The sequence below is a fragment of the Rhinatrema bivittatum genome, chromosome 7 (assembly GCF_901001135.1).
Source record: "Rhinatrema bivittatum chromosome 7, aRhiBiv1.1, whole genome shotgun sequence".
Taxonomy (NCBI): Eukaryota; Metazoa; Chordata; class Amphibia; order Gymnophiona; family Rhinatrematidae; genus Rhinatrema; species Rhinatrema bivittatum.
Genome location: NC_042621.1, coordinates 96,348,779 through 96,373,039, shown reverse-complemented (window position 1 = coordinate 96,373,039; position 24,261 = coordinate 96,348,779). Strand labels below are relative to the sequence as shown.

The following is a 24,261-nucleotide window of genomic DNA, read 5'->3' as shown; positions in this document are numbered from 1 at the left end:
GCTAGCCGCAGGAGATCCGCGAACCATGGACGCCGTGGCCACTCCGGCGCCACCAATATCACCGCTGCCGGATGCAACTCGATTCGCCGCAGCACCTTGCCTATCAGAGGCCACGGGGGAAACACGTAAATCAGCATGTCCGTGGGCCAAGGAAGCACGAGTGCATCGACTCCTTCCGCGCCCCGCTCCCTCCGTCGGCTGAAGAACCTCGGAGCCTTTGCGTTTTGCGCGGTGGCCATCAGATCCAGACGTGGCTGACCCCACCTGGCACAGATGAGACGATACGCTACTTCTGGTAGCTCCCACTCCCCTGGATCCAGCCGATGCCGGCTGAGGAAGTCCGCTTGGACGTTGTCGACGCCGGCGATGTGTGACGCCGCAATGCTGCTGAGGTGCCGTTCCGCCCAGCACATCAACTGACTCGCTTCCTCCGCCACTTGCTGACTCCTTGTCCCGCCTTGACGGTTGATATAGGCTACCGTGGTCGCGTTGTCCGACAGGACTCGTACCGCCTGACCCCGTATCCACGGCACAAAGGCTTGTAACGCCAGCGCCACCGCCTTGGTTTCCAACCGATTGATGGACCTCTGCGATTGCTGGTCCGACCACAGACCTTGCACCGAGCGCCCCCCACAGACCGCTCCCCAACCCGAGAGACTGGCATCCGTCGTGACCACCGTCCAGTTGGGCAGGATCAGAGAGACCCCGCACGTCAGATGGTTGGGGCAGAGCCACCACTGCAGGCTGGCCCTGGCGCGGTCTGTGAGAGGCAGCGGACGCAGAAACTCCTCCGAGACCGGCTTCCAGCGGGAAAGTAACGCTGATTGTAACGGTCGCAGATGAGCGAAAGCCCAGGGTACCAAGGCGAGTGTCGACGCCATGGAACCCAAGACCATCAGGTAATCGCGGGCCAAAGGGCATCGCAGGGCTAACAAGCGCCTCACCTGTCCCTGGAGCTTGAGGACTCTGTCCTGAGTCAGGGATACCTTGGCCTTCTCGGTGTCGAACAATGCCCCCAGATATTCCAACCTCTGGGAGGGCTGAAGATGACTCTTGGCTAGATTGACCACCCAACCGAGCGACCGCAAGAGCTGCAGAACCCTGGAAATCGCTTGCCGACACTCGATCTCGGATTTGGCCCGAATGAGCCAATCGTCCAGGTAAGGGTGAACAAAGAGCCCTTCCCGTCGGAGCTGAGCAGCCACCACCACCACCAGCCACCACCACCATAACCTTGGTGAAGGTGCGTGGAGCCGTGGCTAGACCGAAGGGAAGAGCCCTGAACTGGAAATGCTTGCCCAGGATGCAAAATCTCAAGTACTGATGATAGGCTGGCTGAATCCCTATGTGGAGATACGCCTCCGTCAAATCCAGGGACGCTAGGAACTCGCCCGGACGAACCGCAGCCACTACCGAGCGAATCGTTTCCATCTTGAACCGGGGAACGCGAAGGCACCGGTTGACCCCCTTTAGGTCGAGGATCGGACGATACGCCCCGTCCTTCTTTGGGACCACGAAATAAATGGAGTACCTTCCCATGTCCCGTTGCGTCGGCGGAACGGGAGTAATGGCGCCCAGAGCCTCCAGGCGCTGGAGGGTCGCCCGTACGGCAGCCCTTTTGGCTATGGCCTTGCAGGGAGAGACGAGAAACTTGTTCCAGGGGAGACGTGCAAAATCTAACGCGTAACCGTGTCTTATCACATCTAACACCCACTGGTCCGAAGTGATTTTGGTCCATTCCTCGTAGAAACGCTCGAGGCGCGCTCCCACCAGTGGAACGGTCTCTGGAGCCACCGACGAGGAATGAACCGATCGCGTATCATTGGGCCGACTTGGCTCCCGATCCCGCCGAGGGTCCACCTGACCTGTTGAATCTCTTCCCCCGAAAGGACTGAGACCAGGTGGAAGATCTGACAGCGCCCCCTCGGAAGGATTGACCCACCCCAGTTGACCTCTGTGGCCTCTGGCGACGGTTATTACGAAAACGGTTCCGTGTAGAGAAATTGGGCCTAGGCCGTGGCCTGTCCTCCGGTAGCTTAAAAGCCTTGTTCTCACTCAGGAACTGCATGATATCATCCAGCTGCTTCCCAAAAAGCAACTTCCCCTTAAAAGGCAAGGCGCCGAGATGGGCCTTAGACGTACCGTCCGCCGCCCAGTTACGAAGCCAAAGAAGACGGCGCGCTGATACCGCCGACACCATAGCCCTGGCCGAGGTCCGCAGTAAATCGTGCATGGCATCAGCGCTGTAAGCGATTACCGCCTCCAGAAGATCCGCCTGAGAAGCCTCCCCTTCTGAGAGACCCGCGTTCGCCTGTAAGGTCTGGGCCCAGCGGAGACCAGCCCGTAACGCAAAATTGCTGCAAATGGCCGCCCTGACCCCCAGGGCTGACACCTCGAAAACTTTCTTGAGTTGTACCTCCAGCTTCCGATCCTGGACATCCCGTAGCGCTGTAGCGCCTGTGAAGGGAATGGTCGACCTTTTGGTGACTGCCGACACAGCGGCATCCACGCGAGGAAGCCGCAGCAGCTCCAAAGCATCCTCCGGCAGAGAATATAGCTAATCCATGGCCTTACTCACCTTGAGGCCCAGCTCCGGGGTGTCCCATTCTCGGAAAAGAATGTCGGACGCAGAAAAATGGAAAGGAAACGCCACCGTAGGGCCCGCGAGCCCCAGAAGCACCGGATCCATCTTAGGCCCTTGGCGGGTTTCCACCGGCGGGGCCTCCACCCCAATTTCGTCGAGGATCGCTGGAATGAGAGGGGAAAGCTCCTCCCTCTTAGAGGCGGACGACCTTGGGGTCGTCTCCATACCCCGTCAGCGCGCCCTTGCCCACGCCCGGCTGTGCTGGGCCCTGATCATCGGGCCCCTCAGGCCCTCCAGGCGCCCCCGAGACCGACCGTTCCTCCTCCGATTCCGCGTCCTGTGGCACGCCTCGCGCCGGTCTCTTGTCCTTCGGGGGCACCGACACGTCTCTAGGGCGGGCCAACCTTTTCCTGGAGCGAGAGCGTCCTCCTTCATCCCCTGGCACCTTCCCGTGCCTGCGCCGCGTTCTCTGATACTTCGCCAGCTTTTTCAATAAAAAATTAAAATCATCCGAAAAAGACTCTTCCGAGTCAGAGTGCCCCTCCTCCGAGCCCCAATCAGCCACATCGGAGGCACCCCGAGGCGCCCCCCCCGAGGCCCGAGGCTGGGGAGAGAGCAGAGGAGGCTGGGCGCCATGTTCCATGGCTCTCCTGGTTGCCTCGTGGACCGAAGACAAAATGGCTGCCGTTCCCACACTAAGCGGGAACGGATCCGGCCCCCCCTCCTCGGCTGAAACAACGCGCGGCGGCGAACAGGACGCCCGGGTCCGACCCCCCCGATCGCCCCCGGACGGTCCCTCGCCTCCGGCGAGGCAACTAGAGCACGTTCCGTCCCGCGAGACTCGCGTGCGCGCAGAGCCGCACGCGCGGCAGGCGGACCCGACAGGGCATCTCGGCCGAGCAAGGACAAACCAAAAAAACGCCGCCTCAACAAGAAAACGCCCCCCCGAACGAAACGAACCCTCGCACAGGAGAGAGAGAGAGAGCCGGCGCAGAAATAAAGAAACCTCCTTTTTTTTTTTTTTTTTACTTCGTCCGCTGACCAAGGTGCTGAAGGCCTCCGGGCTCCACTGGGGGTGAGTGAACCGGGCTCCCCGGTATCACCCCCGACGCTGCTGCCAGAGGGGCCGGGTCCTCGACCCCAGCAGCGGCCTCTACCAGGGGAGGATGATCCCCTCAGGATCTGGCAACCCCCCTGGGAGACACCTCCAAACGGGAGCTTCCTGAAAGAAAAATTCTTCCTGTTCTAACTTTGTCTTTTTTTTTTTTTTTTTAAATTAAAATAAAAAAGGAATCCGAGCTATCCTCTTTTTTTTTTTTTTCCTTTATCCCTGACTAGCTAATTCCAACCGCAGGGATCCCAGAGACTGTGGGTGGACCTGCCCCATCTGCTGGAGACAGAGAAAGACTGAGGGGCTGTGGGTGGCACCTTACTATATGTAGGGAGCCCGACAAGTTTTACTCTGTCTCCACCTGCTGGTGCGGAGTCACAACCCAGGTGTCTGGACTGATCCGGGTACGTACAGGGAAAAGTACTTTCACCATTCAGTGTTTGTGATGTTAGCATTTTAGCAAGCCACCGTACTGAAGGCAGGTTTGTAAGACAGATGAGAGCTTGAAGCAAGGAGGTAAGGCACTGTCCTGAAATCACATCAAGAGGATCTCTGGCTGTCACTTACAGTTGACTCTTCATCGCTTTGCTGAGCATCACACAATTGTAATGGGCTCATGTTCACTTTTCCACGCCCCTTCCTGATTCTGTTTCCCATCTTCTTTACATTGGAGCTCACCTATAGAATCCATACAAACAAACAGCACAGAATATATCCTTGACAAGAAAGGGACAAAGCCAAATGCCTATCTGCCACCCAGTGCAGCCCATAAAGTGACCATAATCCACATTATACCACCACCCTTATAAATAACCTATTCAGTGTATGTCAGGGTGAATTAGCAGCAAGGGAGGTAGTGTTTCTTCCACCATAAATCCAACAGGACAATGTTAAGAGTTTTCCTGAAAAAGACAGCAGAGACTTGAAAGATCTCCTGCAGACTTTATGGAATTTGACTTTTTTTTTTTTTTTTTACACCTAGCACAAACCTAAGCAGCAGCTGGACTGGTTAACTATTCACTGAACACAGACATCCACAGAAGTACATCATCCCATGTATTTACCACCACCATACATTTACAACACCCCAGCTATACCTATAATCTCTCTAAAGACAAGTTGAAGAGGATGTATTCTCACCACTGGTGCCTGATCCACACTCCTCATCATTCGGCATCTTTTTGACTCCTCTCTCCAGGGGTTCTCTCGATCCAACGTTTCGCACACCATTTGCAACTCTTGCTCTCGTTCCTGTAAGCAGACAATAAGGGGCATTGTCAGAGTGCAGACAGCAAAGTTGTTTACCTGCAACAGGTGTTCTATGTGGCCAACATGTGGAGCAGTAGACTGGCTCTCATTCTGTTGCGAATGAGGGCAGCCAGCAAGGAGAGGGTGACTGCCCAGTGCTTGGGCAGGAAAGCCTTTGCTTGTGCTGTGCCCAACCTGGTGCCGATAAAAGTCTAGCCATGGAGAAGGACAGAAATGAGACTTGGGGAAGTTGATGACAAATCAACGTCTGCAAGGTCTGAATTGTCAGAGCCAGTGTGTTCAAGGCCTCAGAGTGGGAGTTGCTCCGGATCAGCCAATCGTCCAGGTATGGACATGGACCGAGCGATACCTGATGTAGGCAGCCACCACCGCCAAGCATTTGGTGAATACTTGTAGGGCTGATGCCAGCCCAAATGGCAGCACTTAGTACTGAAAATGTGCCGTCCCCACCATAAAGCTGAGGTACTTCCTGTGGTTGGGGAAAATTGCAATATGGGTGTAAGCCTCCTTTAAGTTGAGGGAGCAAAGCCAGTCTCCTCTTCATTGGAGCAAGATCAGCATGCACAGAGACCATTTCCAGTTTTTCTCTTACAAGAAACCTGTTTAAGTGCCTTGAGGTCAAGAATGGGTTGCAAGCCGCCGTGTTCCTCTTCGGAATGAGGAAGTACCTCAAGTAGAAGCCGTGGTCGTGTTGCTTGCGAGGGACCAGTTCCACTGTGCCCACTGCTAGAAGAGTGGAACGTTCCAATTGAAGGACGACCTGATGGGTGGGCGAACCCCACGATGGACATAGGGGAGCAGTCTCTGGGAACCTGCTAAAATTCAGGTGGTAACCCTGGTGGACAATGTAGAAGACCCAATAGTCTGAAGTGATCGCTTCCCAAAACAGTGGGCAAAGCAAAAGGAGCCTGTCACCAACTGGGGAGAATTGACCGCCAGGGGAACCGGTGTTTGGCTTTTGCCCCCTCGCCGCCAGTCAAAAGCCTGTAGAAGGAGCCTGCTGGGGGGCTGGTTGGATCCTCAGAACCCGCTGTCAGCCATGACCTCTGGGACTGGTCCGAGGTGGGCAGGCATGGGTGGCTGGATGATAGTATTTCATTGGCCGGTAAAAGGGCTTGCGAGCGCCCAGCCTGGAGGACTTCCTGGCGGAGAAAGGGCCTTCAGAGGGGCTGGCAAGGAGTTGCTGAAGAGTATCATGCTGATCTTTCAGCTGCACCATGACCTCTTTCATCAATCCCCAAACAGGTTCTCGCCTGTATAGGGGAGATCGGCCAGAGGTTCAAGAAAGGCTCACGGGAGACCAGAGGTTCACAGCCGAGCCAAGCCAACTGCCTGGTGCCAACACCCCCGGCAGACACGCCGGCTGCGGTCTCGAACACGTCGGAGGTAGACCTCACCTTGTGTCTACCTGTCTCAAGGCCCAGAGTGGCAATGGCTGCAAGAGATTCCTGCTGTTGCTAGGGAAGACCCTCCGCAAAGTCTTGGACCTGTTTCTACAGATTGCGGTTGTATTGGGTCACGTTTAGGTGGTAGGCCGCAATGCGATCCACCAGCACAGCCCCCTGGAACATTTTCCATCTTATGCCATCGAGCTCCCTGTGTTCGCACCCTGGAGGGGCAGAAATGTGTGCCAGGAGTATCTAGCTTTCTTCAGCGAGGACTCCACAACTGCCAACTAGTGGGGGAGCTGCCGCTGTTCAAAGCCCACAGGCTGTTGCACCAGATAGGTTCCCATAAACGGAGGAGGAGCTCCTTAAAGATGTCGTGGACCGGCCCGCTTTCCTTGGGAGCATCGATGAACTGGAGGACCTCCAGCATCTTGTGACAGGTATCCTCCTGCAACAGAAGCTGGAAGGGGATGGCCTCTGCCATCACCCTTACAAAGCTGGCAAATGACAAGTCTTTGGGCGAAGACAGACTCCCTTCCTCCAGCGGGGTTGGCTCCAAGAGGGGGGGGGGGGGGGTCATTTGAGAACTCAGAGGATGGGGCCTGGTACCAGATGAACTGTGTCAAAGGGTGGAGTCCACCCCTGATGGACTGGAGATCACCATCAGGGTTGTCAGACACAGATTCCCCTTCAGAAACCATCAGACATCTCCTGGCATCATAGTCACTCACTGCCAACACCCCTGGAAGTCATCTAATGCCTCCAGGTACGGCATATATATACCCCAGGGATCCATGATAGATTATATTCCTGTCACACCAGGAGCATTGTTGGAAGCCACTGGCTTGCTTATCCATGACTGGATGAAAAACAATGCAAAATCAAACTATGATCTTGAGTGGTTGATACCAGTCTCTGCACCAGCCAGTGCACCTGTTGGGCATGAGCAATGACAAAGAAACCTACCTTAAGGGGGGGGGGGGGGGGGGAGTTTATGCAGTGCAGGAATGGTGGGTCCATAGGAAAGAAAAGAATGAAGGGAGCGACTGGTGAGGATTGCCATCCTGCTTGTCCTTCAAGAAAATCTTTTTTGGGTATCTTCTCTATACACCAGGTTGAAACATGCCACAGACTAACTTCATGAGGCAATCTTTCCAAGATAAAGATATTGCACTAAAAGCTCACCTTGCGTAAACGGTCGATAGTGGAAACACTGGGTGCAGTCTCAGACTGATTCAAGAGCTGTCCACGAACAGCACTGGTGCTCAGAATGGATTCCATAGGAGGAGGAGGAGCAGGCGCATCTGGTATCTGTTTCATCTCAAAGGTTTCCAAAATAGATTGCACAGTAGGCCCTCCTGAGAAAAGTAAGTTCATGATCACTAGCAACAGTAACAGATTAGTAAATGTACCAATCTCCAACCCACAGAGGGTGCTGGAGGAGAAGACAGACTAGTTTAGGCAGAAGAATTACAGATCTTAAAGTCTGAAAGTTGATGAAGCAGATCTGGCAAGAAAAGAAAATGTAGGCAGCAGCATATCATATTTAAAGTAATGAAGAAAACTAGTAGGCTACAACACCTTTATTGGACCTACATAAAAGAAATTCAAGGGATATTATAGTATATCAGCTTTCAAAGCTATATAGATCCCTTCTTTAGACTCTGCACTCAACATATGAAACCCATTTTCTAGCAAGATGGTACTACTGTGTTGTAACATAAGAACTTGCCATACTGGGTCAGACAGAGGGTCCATCAAGCCCAGCATCCTGTTTCCAACAGTGGCCAATCCAGGCCATAAGAACCTGGCAAGTACCCAAAAACTAAGTCTATTCCATGTTACTATTGCTAATGGCAGGTGCTATTCTCTAAGTGAACTTAATAGCAGGTAATGGACTTCTCCTCCAAGAACTTATCCAATCCTTTTTTAAACACAGCTATACTAACTGCACTAATCACATCTCCTGGCAACAAATTCCAGAGTTTAATTGTGCGTTGAGTGAAAAAGAACTTTCTCCGATTAGTTTTAAATGTGCCACACGCTAACTTCATGGAGTGCCCCCTACTCTATTATCTGAAAGAGTAAATAATGGATTCACATCTACCCGTTCTAGACCTCATGATTTTAAACACCTCTATCATATCCCCCCCTCAGCCTTCTCTTCTCCAAGCTGATAATTGCTAACCTCTTTAGTCTTTCCTCATAGGGGAGTTGTTCCATCCCCTTATTTTGGTCACCCTTCTCTGTACCTTCTCCATCACAATTATATCTTTTTTTGAGATGCGGCAACCAGAATTACACACAGTATTCATGGTGCGGTCTCACCATGGAGCGATACAGAGGCATTATGACATTTTCCATTTTATTCACCATTCCCTTTTTTTTTTTGAAAGTTTTTATTTATGCATATCATCCAAATACAAACAGGAAAACGATCAGGTACACACTCCATAGATCTCAATTGAAAAGAACTCCTTTCGCAGCTATACAATTAACTATACACATAGCGCTAGCGTTAAGGGTCAAATAGAAAAACAATCCTCTGACAATCATGTAAAACTGGGACTACACATCAAGTGTCCCGACACCAATGGAACAGTGTACACAAGAAAATATGCAAGCAGTTTTTATCAAACCCCCACTATCCCCCCCCCGGGACATCTGTATAGCAGCAACTCCGGATTATACTGAGACCTGTTTACCTTTCCACGTACAATAGGGGTCCCATACATCATGAAATTTGCGAACTTGGTCGTGACGCACCGCAGTAAGATATCCCATATGATACACTATCTAGTCTTGTGAGTACATTCGTTAAGGTAGGGGTATCAATACTCTTCCATCTATAAGCTATTTCACATCTGGTGGCAATGAATATTTGCAACACTAACATTCGTTGCTTATCACGGAGCTGCCCATCCACTAAGCTAAGTAAGCAGCCCTTGGGGGATGCCGAAATATGGATGCCCAGTATTCCCGACACAAAACTAGTCACTAATTCCCAAATGCCCTGTATCTTAGGGCATGTCCACCACATGTGATAGAATGACCCCTTCTCTCCGCATTCCCTCCAACATAAATCACTATATTTTGTATTCATTCTATGTAACCGATCAGGCGCCATATACCACCTGTAAAGCAATTTGTACCCATTCTCTTTTATTTTGGCAGAAATAGAGCTTCTGCCCATTATCATATGACATTGCTCCCAGTCAGCATCTGAAAGCACTTCCCCGAGGTCCAATTCCCACTGCCGCTGATAGGACAACTTGAGCTTGGGACCACTGTTAAGAAGCTTATATAAGCGGGAGAATGGCCTTTTCAGGGGCCCCGCTTGCGCACATAGGGATTCAAAAAGAGATCTACCTTGGCCAAGGTCGGCTAGTGCCCCTTCAGCGCGGAGGAAGTGGGTAATTTGTAGATATTGGTACCAGTCCCCCTGCGATAACCCATGGAAGTCTTGCAGCTCCTTAAAGGGAATCAGGTGGGACCCTGCAACAAATTGCCCTGCTTTCGTGAGGTTTAACTGACTCCACCTTTGGGCAAATGCTATATCTAGACTAGGGCGAAATCTCGGATTTGCTAGGAAGGATGTAAGATAATATATCCCCTTGTGGCCTGCCAGTCTACTGCGCCACTTGACCCATAATTTGAGTACTCCTTGCATAAACAGTGTAAGGATTCCACTGATCGCCTGGCGGGCCACCATTCCCTTTCTAATTATTCCCAACATTGTTTGCTTTTTTTTGACTGCAGCAGCACACTAAACTGATTTCAATGTGTTATCCACTATGACTCCTAGATCTCTTTCTTGGTTGGTAACATTGTTTAACAATAGCATGGGTTATTTTTTCCCTATATGCATCACCTTGCACTTATCCACATTAAATTTCATCTGCCATTTCGATGCCCAATTTTCCAGTCTCACAAGGTTTTCCTGCAATTTATCACAATCTGTTTGTGATTTAACTACTCTGAACTATTTTGTATCTGCAAATTTGATTACCTCACTAGTCTTATTTCTTTCCAGATCATTTATAAATATATTTAAAAGTAAGGGTCCCAATACAGATCCCTGAGGCACTTCACTGCCCACTCCCTTCCACTGAGAAATTTGTCCATTTAATCCTACTCTCTGTTTCCAGTCTTTTAGCCAGTTTGTAATCCACGAAAGGACATCGCCACCTATCCCATGACTTTTTACTTTTCCTAGAAGCCTCTCATGAGGAACTTTGTCAAACGCCTTCTGAAAATCCAAGTATTTTATTTTATTTATTTAAAAACTTTTATATACCGGTATTAGTATGCATACATCATAAGTACACTACATCTACCGGTTCACCATTACCCACATGTTTATTAACTCCTTCAAAAAAGTGAAGCAGATTTGTGAGGCAAGACTTGCCTTGGGTAAAGCCATGCTGACTTTGCTCCATTATATGTTCTGTGATTTTGATCTTTAGAACACTTTCCACTATGTTTCCTGGCACTGAAGTCAGGCTAACCGGTCTGTAGTTTCCCAGATCGCCCCTGGAACCCTTTTTAAATATTGGGGTTATATTAGCTATCCTCCAGTCTTCAGGTACAATGGATGATTTTAATGATAGATTACAAATTTTTACTAATAGGTCTGAAATTTCATTTTTTAGTTCCTTCGGAACTCTGGGGTGTATACCATCTGGCCCAGGTGATTTGCTACTCTTCAGTTTGTCAATCAGGCCTACCACATCTTCTAGGTTCACCGTGATTTGGTTCAATCCATCTGAATCATTACCCATGAAAAACCTTCTCCAATACGGGTACCTCTCCAACATCCTCTTCAGTAAACACCGAAGCAAAGAAATCATTTAATCTTTCTGCGATGGCCTTATCTTCTTCTAAATGCTCCTTTAACCCCTCGATCATCTAACGGTCCAACTGACTCCCTTCACAGGCTTTCTGCTTCGGATATATTTAAAAAAGTTTACACTGGAGTTTTTGCCTCTACGGCCAACTTCTTTTCAAATTCTCTTAGCCTGTCTTATCAATGTATTACATTTAACTTGCCAACACTTATGCATTACCCTATTTTCTTCTGTTGGATTCTTCTTCCAATTTTTGAATGAAGATCTTTTGGCTAAAATAGCTTCTTTCAGCTCCCCTTTTAACCATGCCGGTAATCATTTTGCCTTCTTTCCACCTTTTTTTTTTTTTAATGTGTGGAATACATCTGGACTGTGCTTCTAGGATTTATTTTTTTTTTCACACAATGACCACGCCTCTTGCATACTTTTTACCTTTGTGGCTGCTCCTTTCAGTTTTTTCCTAACAATTTTTCTCATTTTATCAAAGTTTCCCTTTTGAAAGTTTAGCTCGAGAGCCGTGGATTTCCTTACTGTCCCCCTTCCAGTCATTAATTCAAATTTGATCATATTATGATCACTATTGCCAAGCGGCCCCACCAGTTACCTCTCGCCAGATCCTGTGCTCCACTGAGAAATAGATCTAGAATTGGGTACATGTTTGTATCTGTATATACTGTAGTTTAACTGTGTTTAGTGCAGTCCTTCCTTCTGAGGATTCTTGATACTGAAACACTTTTTGTAACCCATGTGAGCCTTGCCTTTAAGAGGAGCCTTTGCCCTTAAGAGAAGCTCCCTCTCCCCTCCACTTTCTCTCACTATCGGAAGAGCCTGAATGCCCCTCAATCTAACTTAAGTCTTATAGGCTCACGGGACTGCCCTTCATGCTCACCCTGTGTCACATGGTTCTTAGACTCGCTGCCATTGGACCTTGCCCCCTTGTCCCCAGCTTTTGGAGGTGGTTTTTTTTTTTTTTTTTTAAGCAGCCCTTGAAAGTTCAATTCACCCCACGCTTCCTTCCGAGCTAGCAGCGCTCTGTAAAACTTCCTGAAGTGATCGAGTTTTTACCTTCTCTTACTGCCTTCTTCTGAAGACTAAATCAGCCTCATATCCCTCAAGCTTCCTACCTCTACCATAAACTAACTCCTGCAACACAAGGCCTTCTCCCTCCTGCTACCCTGTCTCCATTTATCAGAGATCTTAGTCTTGGGGCTTATGTTTGAGATGCAACAATTGTAAGTAGAATCTACCTGTACAATAAATAAATTTCAAACTTAAAGAATCTTTGTCTTGAGGACTGATTGGAGAAAACGTTTAGCTGCCTGGATGGCAAACTCTGATGTCTGCCTAATCCAGGATATCCTCTCTTGTCAGTTCCTGAACCAATTGCTCCATAAAAATAACATTTATTCCATCCAGGAACTTTATCTCTCTAGCATGACCCGATGATACATTTACCCAGTCAATATTGAGGTAATTGAAGTCTCCCATTATTACTGCACTACCAATTTGGTTAGCTTCCCTAATTTCTCTTAGCATTTCACTATCAGTCTCACCATCTTGACCAGGTGGACGGTAGTATAATCCTATCACTATAGTCTTCCGACACACAAGGGATTTCTACCCATAAAGATTCAATTTTGCATTTAGTCTCATGCAGGATGTTTATCCTGTTGGACTCCATGCCATCCCGGACATAAAGTGCCACACCTCCTCCCGAGTGCTCCTCTCTGTCATTACGATATAGTTTGTACCCCGGTATAGCACTTCCCATTGGTTGTCCTCCTTCCACCATGTTTCTGAGATGCTAATTAAATCTATGTCATCATTCACTGCTATACATTCTAATTCTCCCATCCAACTTCTTAGACTTCTGGCATTAGCATACAAACATTTCAAAGTTTGTTTTTTGTTTGTATTTTCATTCTGCTTTTTAATTGATAGGGATAAGTTAGAATTTTGTTTTAGCTCAGGTGAGTTTTTAGTTACAGGCACTTGGACGACTTTTCTTATTATTGGAACCTCACTGTCAGGATGCCCTAATTCTAATGCATCATTAGTATCTTTTGAAGATATCTCTCTCCGAACCATGCACTGCTGAATGACCATCTGCTTTCCCCTTTGTTCTAGTTTAAAAGCTGCTCCATCTCCTTTTTAGAGCAAGATTTGACTGGCTCTGCCATAAATACCAGGGTCCACCCACAGTCTGCCAGTATTACTCTGTCTCCAGCAGATGGTCTGGGTGCTTGGCTCACAGTCTGAACTGATCTTAAAAAAAAAAAAAAAGAAGATTTAGTTAGCTTGTCACAGCTTTGTTTGCTTTCTTTAAGTTTAAAAAAAAAAAAAAGCAGAAGAAAAGTCTGAGAAGGCAGAGAGTTAGTCCCGGAGCGTCCAGCAACGGTCTGAGCCTCCCAGGGGGTTGTCAGGTCCTGAGGGGACCATCTCCCCTGGTTCTGTAGGCTGCTGGTGCGAAGGGTTGAGGACCCTGAGCAGAGTCTCTCAGTCCATGACAGTTCATACAAGGAGAAACCAACTCTCAGGGGAGGCAGGTAGGTTTCGTGAGGACTAGCATACTGTTATCCTCTGTCAAGGGCAAGGCTATCCATTCTGTCTACAGGATAGTTCATGTGAGCAGGAAGGCACTTTGGACAACCTAATGAACTGATTAAAGCTAAAGGCAGTACTAGCCAGAACTTGGTGAAAATATAGGGAAGAGTGATGTATTTCCCTGCAGGCATACACTAAGATATACCAAATGTGCCCTAGCTTTTCTTCCCCTCCTCTCGACATTCCAACTGGAAATTGGAAGGAACAAAGAACACAAGGAGGCAGACCACTGGACTGCAGGGGTAAGAACAAGTCACTAGATTGCCTGTCTCTACCCAAAGTGAATAAACTCACTGCCGATTCCAGTAGGGAGTTACTACAGAGATAGGCCCTCAGCCTGCCTGGAACAGTTGAAACAGAGCAAGTCCTCTAGAAAGAAATCCAGAAACACTCCACCAAGTGACAGGAAGCTAGGGTGCCGCAAGTGCAAACCCTGTCTAACAAGATTTCTTTACTGACCTGGAAACTAAGAGTACCAGGGCAGGGTCAGTGTGATCTCAGAACAGACTGCCCACAAACCTGGCTTAAGTATTAATACCACCGCCATGATTACATATACTTCTCCCAAGGAAGCACACGATCCAGTAAATGGAACAACCATTGCATGAATCAGGACTCCTGTCCACAGACAGGGTTATCCCTAAAATGGGGACATATAGCTTGCAAGCCATTGCAACCAAAGAGTAGTTTCTCCGTTGCAGGATCCCTCATCCCCCACCTCCCTCAATCTGGATATGGTGATTGGCAAATATGCCTCTCAACCTATTAGATGGACTAGAACCCTCCTCCCTGAAGTAGGGTCCTGCAGGTGAGAATAACTGGCAATAGTGGTCTTCCATGAAAAAACACCCATTGAGCTCAGCAGATATCAAAGACTCCTGGAAAGGAGAAACTCCTGATCTTCACCTGAGCTACCCTAAAGAAGGGAGGGGAGACTGAATCTGGAACGGCTTCCTCATGAACTAGATCTGCTGTGCCTTAGGATGATCTACGGAGAGTGGTACCACCTGACCAGCTCTCTGATCCTGCGAGGAATTGAGAGCAACTGCCAATCAATCAAAAGCAGCAACATCCTTTTCCAGGAAATGGAGAATGAGGAACACCCCTTGTAGGGATGGACAACCAAGTGTCCAGAGGGGGACCAATAAGGGTTGCCCTGAAAACCCAGTCATATCTCCTCTTCCTGACAGGACCCAGAATCAGTGTGGGAAATATGCGCTTGCCAGCAAGCCATTTCATCAGGGTTTAAACACTAACTTCCCTTCTCCCTGACATTTGCCTGAATAAAAGCATCACTTGTGCTTAAGCCTCTCTGCCTAGGAAAGGATACCTGACATCATGTATTTCTCTGGCTTGTGCTTAGCCCTGAATTCCTGGGGGAGGGGCTGGGTGTTCCCTAGTCAGAGGCAGGACAAAGTCAGGAGGTATAGATTTCAGCAGCCAATGAAATGATCCGTGCACACCCCCTGAGCCAAAGCCAATAGTGTAGGGACTCGTCTGTTGCTATGGGAAAGTAGCCAATCATGTAAGGACACATCTGCCTTTGTATGAATGTACAATAAAAGGAAGAGCCTCGTGAGGGCTCACCCCTTCTCTTCCTGCCTGCGATGAAAGCTGCCTCAAGTGTGTTCTTTGCCTCCATATTCAACATCCAGGGCCTCATGATCCTGAAAAATCTTTCAACTCCCTAGGTGAGAGTTGAATTATAGTCATACCAGGAGGGTAGTGTAGAGTCTTTTTTTTTTTTTTTTTTTTTTTTTAATCTCAGAAGTTATCTTTTGCTCCTTCCCCCCCCCCCCCCCCCAATGTTAGAAATCCCATTTGTGGGGAAGCTCCTGGGGCTGTGTTCCTTGCAAGTTTATTGCCAAATTGGAGCCTAGATTCTTTTGAGTTGTTGCATTTTTATTTATTTATTTATTTAAAAGAATTTATATACCACTTTATAAAATAGTTTTTTGTCAAAGTGGTTTACATTAGGAAAAAAAAAATAATAAAAAAGAAAAAGAAAAAGGTAATAAATAAATAAAATTAAAAGTACAAAAATTACTTAGTAGCTGGAAGAAATTCCAGCTAGAAATAAACAAGTAATTTACTAAAGTAAATAAAAAATAATAAAACTGTTGCCGTGGAACTTTACTAATAATATGGGAGGAAGGGAAGAAGGTAGAGAAGTGACAAAGTGAGTCCGTAAGCTAGGGAACAGATGGGAAACAAAGGAAGGGAGGGGAATGTGAGATGAAAATGAAATGAAAAATATGATGGTGACTGTAGATGAAGTGGTGGAGAGGAGTTTATGTTTGTTCTGGAGTAAGTGTTTTAAATGCTAATTGAAAAAGATGGGTTTTGAGTGATTTTTTGAAATGGGAAGGATTTGAAATTAAACGAAGAGGGTTGGGAAGGGAATTCCATAAAATGGGTCCAGCTACCGAGAAAGCTCCTTGTAGGCCAGATCTGGGGGATAGCAGCAATGGTAATTTGACCGTTTTTCTTACTGGGGTCCCTCTGATTACCATAGTGGCCTATCCCATCTGAGGAAGGCTGCAAGTGGCAGATTGCTGAAATTCAGAAGTGACCAAATTCAGAATTGCCAAATTATTCAGAAGTGACCAATCACTTTTGAGTTTCAGCAATCTGCCACTTCCAGCCACCCTCAGATGGGATAGGCCACTATGGTAATCAGAGGGACCCCAGTAAGAAAAACGGTCAAATTACCAATGCTGTTATCCCCCAGACCTGGCCTACAAGGAGATGCAACAACTCAAAAGAATCTAGGCTCCAGTTTGGCGATAAACCTGCAAGGAACACAGCCCCAGGAGCTTCCCCACAAATGGGATTTCTAACATTGGTTGGGGGGGGGGAAAAGGAGCAAAAGATAACTTCTGAGGAAACAAACAACTCTACACTACCCTCCTGGTAAAACACTTCTATAGGAGTTTGACCAGGGATGCAGTCTTAGATCAGTCCTGCAAGTGTGGCACACAACTTGCTGTGTTCACCATAAGGGAAACCCATACACACTCATAGTAGAGGGCACCTGGAAGAATAGTGCCCTCTGCTGTAAAAGCAGGCTGACTAGTACTTATACAACCGTATCCCATCCTATGAATGGCAGGATACCTATGAACCCACTCACCATACTTGTGGGTAGAATCCCACAGCAAGGGCTGAGCACCCACCTCAATGGTATCAAGGGCATCTGATGGCATTGAGGGGGAACATGGCGCTCAGTGGCAGTTCTGGTCCCTGACACTAGAGAGCGGTGCCGATACTCCACCAAATCAAGTGCAGAATTTGCACAGAATTCCCCCCTGCGCAGAATTGCCAAATTATGTGCAGAAAATGGCAGGGGAAACCCTGGCACACCTTTCATGGCAAAGATGATGGCCCCAGTGAGTGGGTTGTGTGGAGAGGTTGGGAGAGCAAGAGCCTATGAGGAGATTGTGAAGGAAGGAGTGTGCATATGAGGATGCTAGCCTGTGTGAAAGGATAGAAAATGTTGCTTACCTGTAACAGGTGTTCTCACAGGACAGCAGGATGTTAGTCCTCACATATGGGTGACCTCATGGGATGGAGCCCAATCACGGAACACTTTTGTCAAAGTTTCTAGAACTTTGACTGGCTGAAGGGGGACCCCTGCTGGCTGCAGGTTTAGTGCCACGCTGGGCATGCCCAGTAGGTGCCAAAGTTCTGGAAACTGACAGAAGTGTTCCGTGATTGGGCTCCATCCTGTGATGTCACCCATGTCAGGACTACCATCCTGCTTGTCCTGTGAGTGTCTATGAGAGACAGACACACAGTGTGTGAGGGAAAGTGAGCTTGTGTGGATGTGTATGCAAGAGAGAGGGACCCTGTATGAGGGGAATGTGTGTATGCACACTAAAGAGGGACAGAGGGAGCGCCTGTGTGAGGTCAAACTCTGGGACTGGCAATAGAATGGAAGGTGTTGATCCTAGAGGTGGAGGGGAGAGATACTGGCAGGTGGAGGAGTTGGGGCCTGAAAGGACAAAGTAGCCAGAGGAGGAGGGAGAGAGTGGGACACAGCGAATTTCTAGGGAAATTCTGCTCAAAATATTTAAAATTCTGCATCTTTAAGGAATACATTTTTAATTAATACAGAAAAAAGTTAGAGACTCATGTAAATTGTGTTATTTTGACTAATAAAATATGTAGAATTTTACATTTACATTTTTTTGCACAGAATTCCTCTAGAAGTAAAAGCTGAACACTGATGGACACTGCTCCTGCAACCACATAGCTCCATGGAAATAGAGACTGAGGGACTCTTGCCTAGTGGGCAGGGTGATTAACTACAACTGCACATGCTCAGAAGAGCATGTTTGAAAATTCTAGAATCTCTGAGATCAAAGTTCCAGACCAGGTCTCCATCAGATGCCATCACCCATGCGTGAGGACTACCATCCTACTTGTCCTCCGAGAATCACTGGCTAAGAACCCGACTAGTGTGCAGTATTCTGAGATCAGAGTTGCCTATCCCTAGACTAAAGCCACCACTTGAGAGAACAGACTTCTGGTTTCATCATATGCTCGAACAGCACAACTCCTTCCCTCCAGTTTAAATATTTTCTCTGTTGAGCGTACCAGACCAAGTACAGCAAAAATTAGCCATTTTCCCACCATATCTATTCACCGTCAATTTAATCCCTTATTTGCATTCTTCCATAATGGAGCCCAGAGTATGTGTCTTATTGCACAGCAATCCTGAGACAACTGGGCACAGAAAGAAAGTTATCCAGGTACAGAAAAGGCAGCAGCTCCTGTATTCAATGATGCTTCCAGAGACCCCATGTCCTCTGAAGACCTTGGGAGCTAGGACCAGCCCATACTAGAGACATGTACTGATAATGCAAGTGAACGGGGAAATGAGGGGATGCATCTTGACAACCCAAGGAGACCTTGGGTTGTCGTCCAAGGGCTAAGTCCAATCCTGCTTAGTTTCAAATGAGAACAAGTACATTCAAGGTGGTGTGGGTGTAAGTAGGAAATGTCATGGAGAGACTGAAAGCAGGGATTCCATCCTGTAATAGATTAAAACAAGGATTCAAAGATTAAGCCTGCGATTATATCCCCCTCATATCTAGGTACAAAAAAAATCCTGAAAAATTCAGGAGGTACAAGAGTAATTTCTCACATCTCTGTAAAGTATTGTATGGTAGACTAGCAAACAAAGACCTTTATCAAATCTCGTGGAATTCTAGCAGAAGAAACTGAAATCCTATTATCGTTCTGTTCTGGAGGGATGTTCAGTCTGCAACAACCTGTTTCAAAACATTTCATTTTGCATCCCATATCCTTAGGATAATACTTTGAAATCATCGGCTCAGTGTGCTGCAGCAGTCAAAAAAGCAAACAAACAGTGTTAGGCATTATTAGGAAGGGAATGGTTAATAAAACGGAGAATGTCAATGTCTCTGTATCGCTCCATGGTGAGACCGCACCTTGAATACTGTGTACAATTCTGGTCGCCGTATCTCAAAAAAAGATAATTGCGATGGAGAAGGGCAACCAAAATGATAAAGGGGATGAACAGCTCCCCTATGAGGAAAGGCTAAAGAACTTAGGGCTGTTCAGCTTGGAGAAGAGACGGCTGAGGGGGGATATGATAGAGGTCTTTAAGATCATGAAAGGTCTTGAACGAGTAGATGTGACTCCGTTATTTACACTTTCGGATAATAAAAGGACTAGGGGGCATTCCATGAAGTTAGCAAGTAGCACATTTAAGACTAATCTGAGAAAATTCTTTCACTCAATGCACAATAAAGCTCTAGAATTTGTTGCCAGAGGATGTGGTTAGTGCAGTTAGTGTAGCTGGGTTCAAAAAAGGTTTGGATAAGTTCTTGGAGGAGAAGTCCATTAATGGCTATCAATCAATTTTTATTTATTTATTTTATTTAAAGAGTTTTATATACTGTCATTCGGAAACGTCAAAGTAATGCCATCATAACGGTTTACAGATAAGGTTATAGGGAAATTGGGTTGCTTAGGGAATAGCCACTGCTATTAATTGCATCAGTAGCATGGGATCTTCTTGGTGTTTGGGTAATTGCCAGGTTCTTGTGGCCTGGTTTGGCCACTGTTGGAAACAGGATGCTGGGCTTGATGGACCCTTGGTCTGACCCAGCATGGCAATTTCTTATGTTCTTATGTTGTCAACAGGATTTCTTTGTGGTATTTTGCATTATCTCTAGAGCTTTCAAAATAAATAAATAAATAAAAAAAGTCTAGTAGTCTGAAGATCCATAGGTAAAAGAAATAAAGACTTGTCAAAAAGGCTTACTTGAAGGAGGGAAAAAAAAAGAATCTGTAAACCATCTTCTGGTTTGCCTAGAGGTATAGCCACTTAAATCTAATCCAGTCTAAAGACTCTGAATGGCATCCCTAAGAATGACTGACAGCCGATTCACAAACCAGATCCTTAGAGAAAAGGGCATGGATGTAGCCGAGAAGGGAAGTTAGACAGAAGGTATATGCAAAATGTGTTCCTAGAAGGTAGAAATCACTAAGCCTATGTCCAGTCAGCTTATACACAACCTCAATTTCTGTACAAACATGACTCTCTGCAGCTCTCCAGAGACTCCATTTAGAGGAACTACTCCTACGGAAATATATGCCCTCTTTCCTATCTCCAGAATAGCAGTGTACCTGAGCAGCCCTGATCAGAATGAGGGGTACTTTTGGATTAAAATTTCGTTTTAACTTCCTGGGGACACGAAAGAATTTGATTTAGTCGTCTCACCCTGACAGTGCTTCTGAATAGCTAGGATTTTCTCGCCCTTCCTTTTCAGGCTCAGAAAGTTAAGAGGCTTTAGCAACATCCCGATCCTAGAAGCTGAATATCCAGCACAAAGCCAACCTACTCTGGGTCTGCTGGAGAGCAAATGATAAAACTCACCAAGCGCCATTGGAAATACAAGGGAAGGGGGGGGGGGGTGGAAGGGTGAAGAGAGGTGGGGAATCCCACAAGCTGACAGCCTAGAGAAGTTTTTCATGATGCCTGCGCATGCAAGACTTCAGGAGGATCTTACAACTCCCAGGAATTGAGCTTCTGCTTCAGATGCCACTAATAGGTCTTGAGGATTATTTGTTTTTGTTACAAGTTTGCTGGATCCTGGAGCTGCCCCAAGAAGCAACTTTTGGGAATTCAGTTGAGAAATCTTTCTGTGGTACAGATCAGAATACCCATGGTGACCTACTCAATATGCAACACTTCTGGGCCCCACAGGGACTTCTCTTAAGGTCAGCAATGTCTGCTACTGGCAAATCCACTACTGCAGCATAATCCTATGGTGCAAACAAGGACCCTGCACTACTTGCAGTCTCATCTGCTGCCACAGTACAAGCACCACCCAACACTGCAAAAAAAAACAAAACAAAACACGTAAGACTGGATGCTGCTTAGAATTACGGTACATGTTCCTCATCTGGACTAAAGACTGGAAGGAAGGAGATACACTGATTTAAGACTTCATCGTAAAGCAGAAGTCTGTGTTCCATTCTCTAAAACAGACACAAGTAGTGGCCTTAGACTATTTTATTCCCCAGACATACTCAGTGGTACTGATTAGAGTAATACAGGATGTAAATAGCTAGCCTAGTTGTATAATTTGTACCCCCTATGCTCGTGGATGATTTCTACCAAGTGGATTTCAAGAATGGTTCTTTTACATGGATCTCTTTTGCCTTTAAAAGAGGTATTCTCTTTGTGTGTTAAGTCCCCAGGGCTTTCAATTTTAGTCCTATTTTGACAACAGAAATACAGAGTCTGGAGCACCAGTTACAGGGCCACACGTAGAACTTTTTTTGGCACAGCAGCAGCTGGGTTATATACTGCCAAATACATAGGAATTTCTGGAGTACCACCATCAATTCTCTATCATTCCCTTATTTTATTTTTATCCTGGCTTTCAGAAACTTCTGAAGATTACAATAAGCAGCAATGGTTATATGAACCCTTGCTTCCTTGGTTCACAGTCTAACATTTTTGTAAACAATGCTTAAAAACATTGGAAGACAACAAAGCAAATTGCAATCTCTCACCATCTATATATCCATTTTACAATTTGATTTGTAGTCTGTTTTTAAGCATTATTTACAAAATGTTAGACCCATAATCGCCATTAATAAAACCAATACAAATGCCTAATAAAGTATATTAATTGCATGAAGTGGTAGGCGTCCTAATTATGTGCCTAAGGAATTGTGGACATTTTCTAAAATCAGGTTCCTCAGATGAGAGGAGTGAATTCTGACTGCACTAGTAATTCAGGAGTGAAAAAGTAGCCCAGTGATTAGAGCAGTAGACTGTGAACCAAGAAAGCAAGGTTCAAATCCTATTGCTGCTTACTGTAATCTTCAGAAGTTTCAGAAACCCAGAATAAAAATACATTTTGATACCTCACTTTTTTCTATATCCATAGGCAAGAGAGGAGCCAGTCATTGTTTAACATAGGACTGGGGTAGGCAACTCCAGTCCCAAATGCCACAAACTGATCTGGTTTTAAGGATATCCACAATGAATAGGCATGAGATTTGCATACAATGGAGGCAATACATGCAAATCACTCGAGTTCTGCAAACCAGACCAGTTTGTGGAAGTCAAGAACCAGAGCTCCTTAACCCTGCTATAGAACTAGGGGCTCTTCTTACTGCAATATCAGTAAACACTAACCTGTCACTTCTGACGTATTTCTGGTTCTTCTGGTTTCTGTGCTGAATGAAAATAAATCCTGCAAAAGAAAAGCCAGACCACATAACGCAGAGGAATGAGAAGATTAAGCTCTATAAACAAGACTAAGGATATGTGAAAAATAAATATATGCACAGCACCAGAATAAGAGTTTTTTGTTGTTTTTCTTTTGGTATTATATCAAGAACACAAGAGCTTTTAGGTTAAACAGCAAATACAAGTGAATAGGAGAACAGTGGGTGCATCAGATGGATACAATTCAGGTTGTATTCTGCCCAAAAGCTCAGTCAGACTCAGGATGGATTCCAGAAACTGTTTCATGTTCTTTTAGTTCTCAGTTGCTCTAGCTGCTGTGGAAGCCAGCAGAAGAAATGGAAGATTTATTTGATTTTAAGGCAGCAATTTACAGAAGGACCATTTAATATTCTGTCTAGTAAGATTATGCATGCAAGACCATTGGATATGTATAGGATAAATGGATAATTAACATATGGGATATTAACAGCAATAGTAAGGTTACATTTTACCTTACCTGATAAATTTCTCTTGAATCCAGCCAGAACAGTCCAGACAAGTGGGTTTACCCTCCCCTACCAGCAGATTGAGGTAAAGAACAGGTTTGTCACATCAGCTCTAATGAAGGCCCTGTGCAGCTCCAAGCCTGCCAGTACCGTATTTACCTTAAATTAAGAAAAAACCCTCAGTGCAACCAACCAGGGGGCTACTGAGAAAAATTCAAAACTGCTAAAAAAAACCCCCAAAAAACCCGCAGAAAAACAACAAGCAAGAAATTGGACCGTGATAATCTATACAGAATCTGGATTAGGAATACCCATACCCTTAAGGAGGCATTGAATAGGCAAAACAAATGGTCTGGCATTAAGGGAAACTCCTGGTCTAGTCTGGCTGGGTTTGATGAAAGGAAATATCACATAAGAAAAAAAAAAAAATCTTGACCTTCATTATCCAGCCAGCCCCTTCCTGGCTCAGGCATCAAGGCAGTAATGCTTATAAAGGAAGGTAAGAAAGCAAACACAGCTGCTTTGCAAATCTCCACTGCAAGCTGCCTGGGCTTTGGCCAAATGAGCCCAGAGGTAAAAAAAAAAAAAAACCCCTTTGCTATGAATGCTGAGCCTATTGCCTCTGATCTACCTTGCAATTGAAGCTGCTTCTCCCTTCTTAGGAGAAAGCAATACAAAGATGGTCCAACTTCTGAAATATATTGGTCACCCTCACATATCTAAGCAAAAAACTTTGCACATCTAAATGAAGCTGGGTATAAATTAAATGGATAATCCTCCCTCCAAAAAGGAGGAAAGCCACAGACTAAACCAGGTGACAAACTAAGAATAGAGACTTCCTCCTCTGAAAGTCTTCAAATGCTCTCCATAAGACAGTATACAACTCTGAAATCCTTCTGGCCTTAAATAGCCACCAGAAACCCCCCCCCACACACAAACTTTCAAAGATCTTTTACTGAGCCTCTCTTAAAGGCTTGAAAAACAATCCAAAGATAAAAGACTAAATTTAGATACCAAAAAGCAAAGTGCAGTTGCTTACCTGTAACATGTGTTCTCTTAGGACAGCAGGATTTTAGTCCTCACAGATGGAGGACATCACATGGAGCCCGGCATGGAAGACTTGTCTAAATTTCTAGAAGCTTTGACTGGCACACTGAGCATGCCTCTATACGCACGTCCAGACAAGGGCCCCCCCCCCCTTCAGTCTCGTAACTCGGAAATACAAACGAAAAA

At 46.3% G+C, this 24,261-nt stretch overlaps 1 protein-coding gene across 4 annotated transcripts in view; it reads right to left on the bottom strand.

Annotated features, from left to right (window-relative positions):
• LOC115095285 (anillin-like) overlaps window positions 1–24,261 on the bottom strand; it is a 173,973-nt gene that overhangs the window by 115,544 nt on the left and 34,168 nt on the right. For all 4 annotated transcript variants that reach the window (XM_029608758.1, XM_029608760.1, XM_029608757.1 and 1 more), the window contains exons 5-8: window positions 22,490–22,547; window positions 7,538–7,710; window positions 4,836–4,946; window positions 4,263–4,373 (exon numbers count right to left, since the gene is read on the bottom strand). In XM_029608758.1, the coding sequence (XP_029464618.1) occupies window positions 4,263–4,373; window positions 4,836–4,946; window positions 7,538–7,710; window positions 22,490–22,547 (453 nt within the window). The remainder of the gene's footprint in view (window positions 1–4,262; window positions 4,374–4,835; window positions 4,947–7,537; window positions 7,711–22,489; window positions 22,548–24,261) is intronic.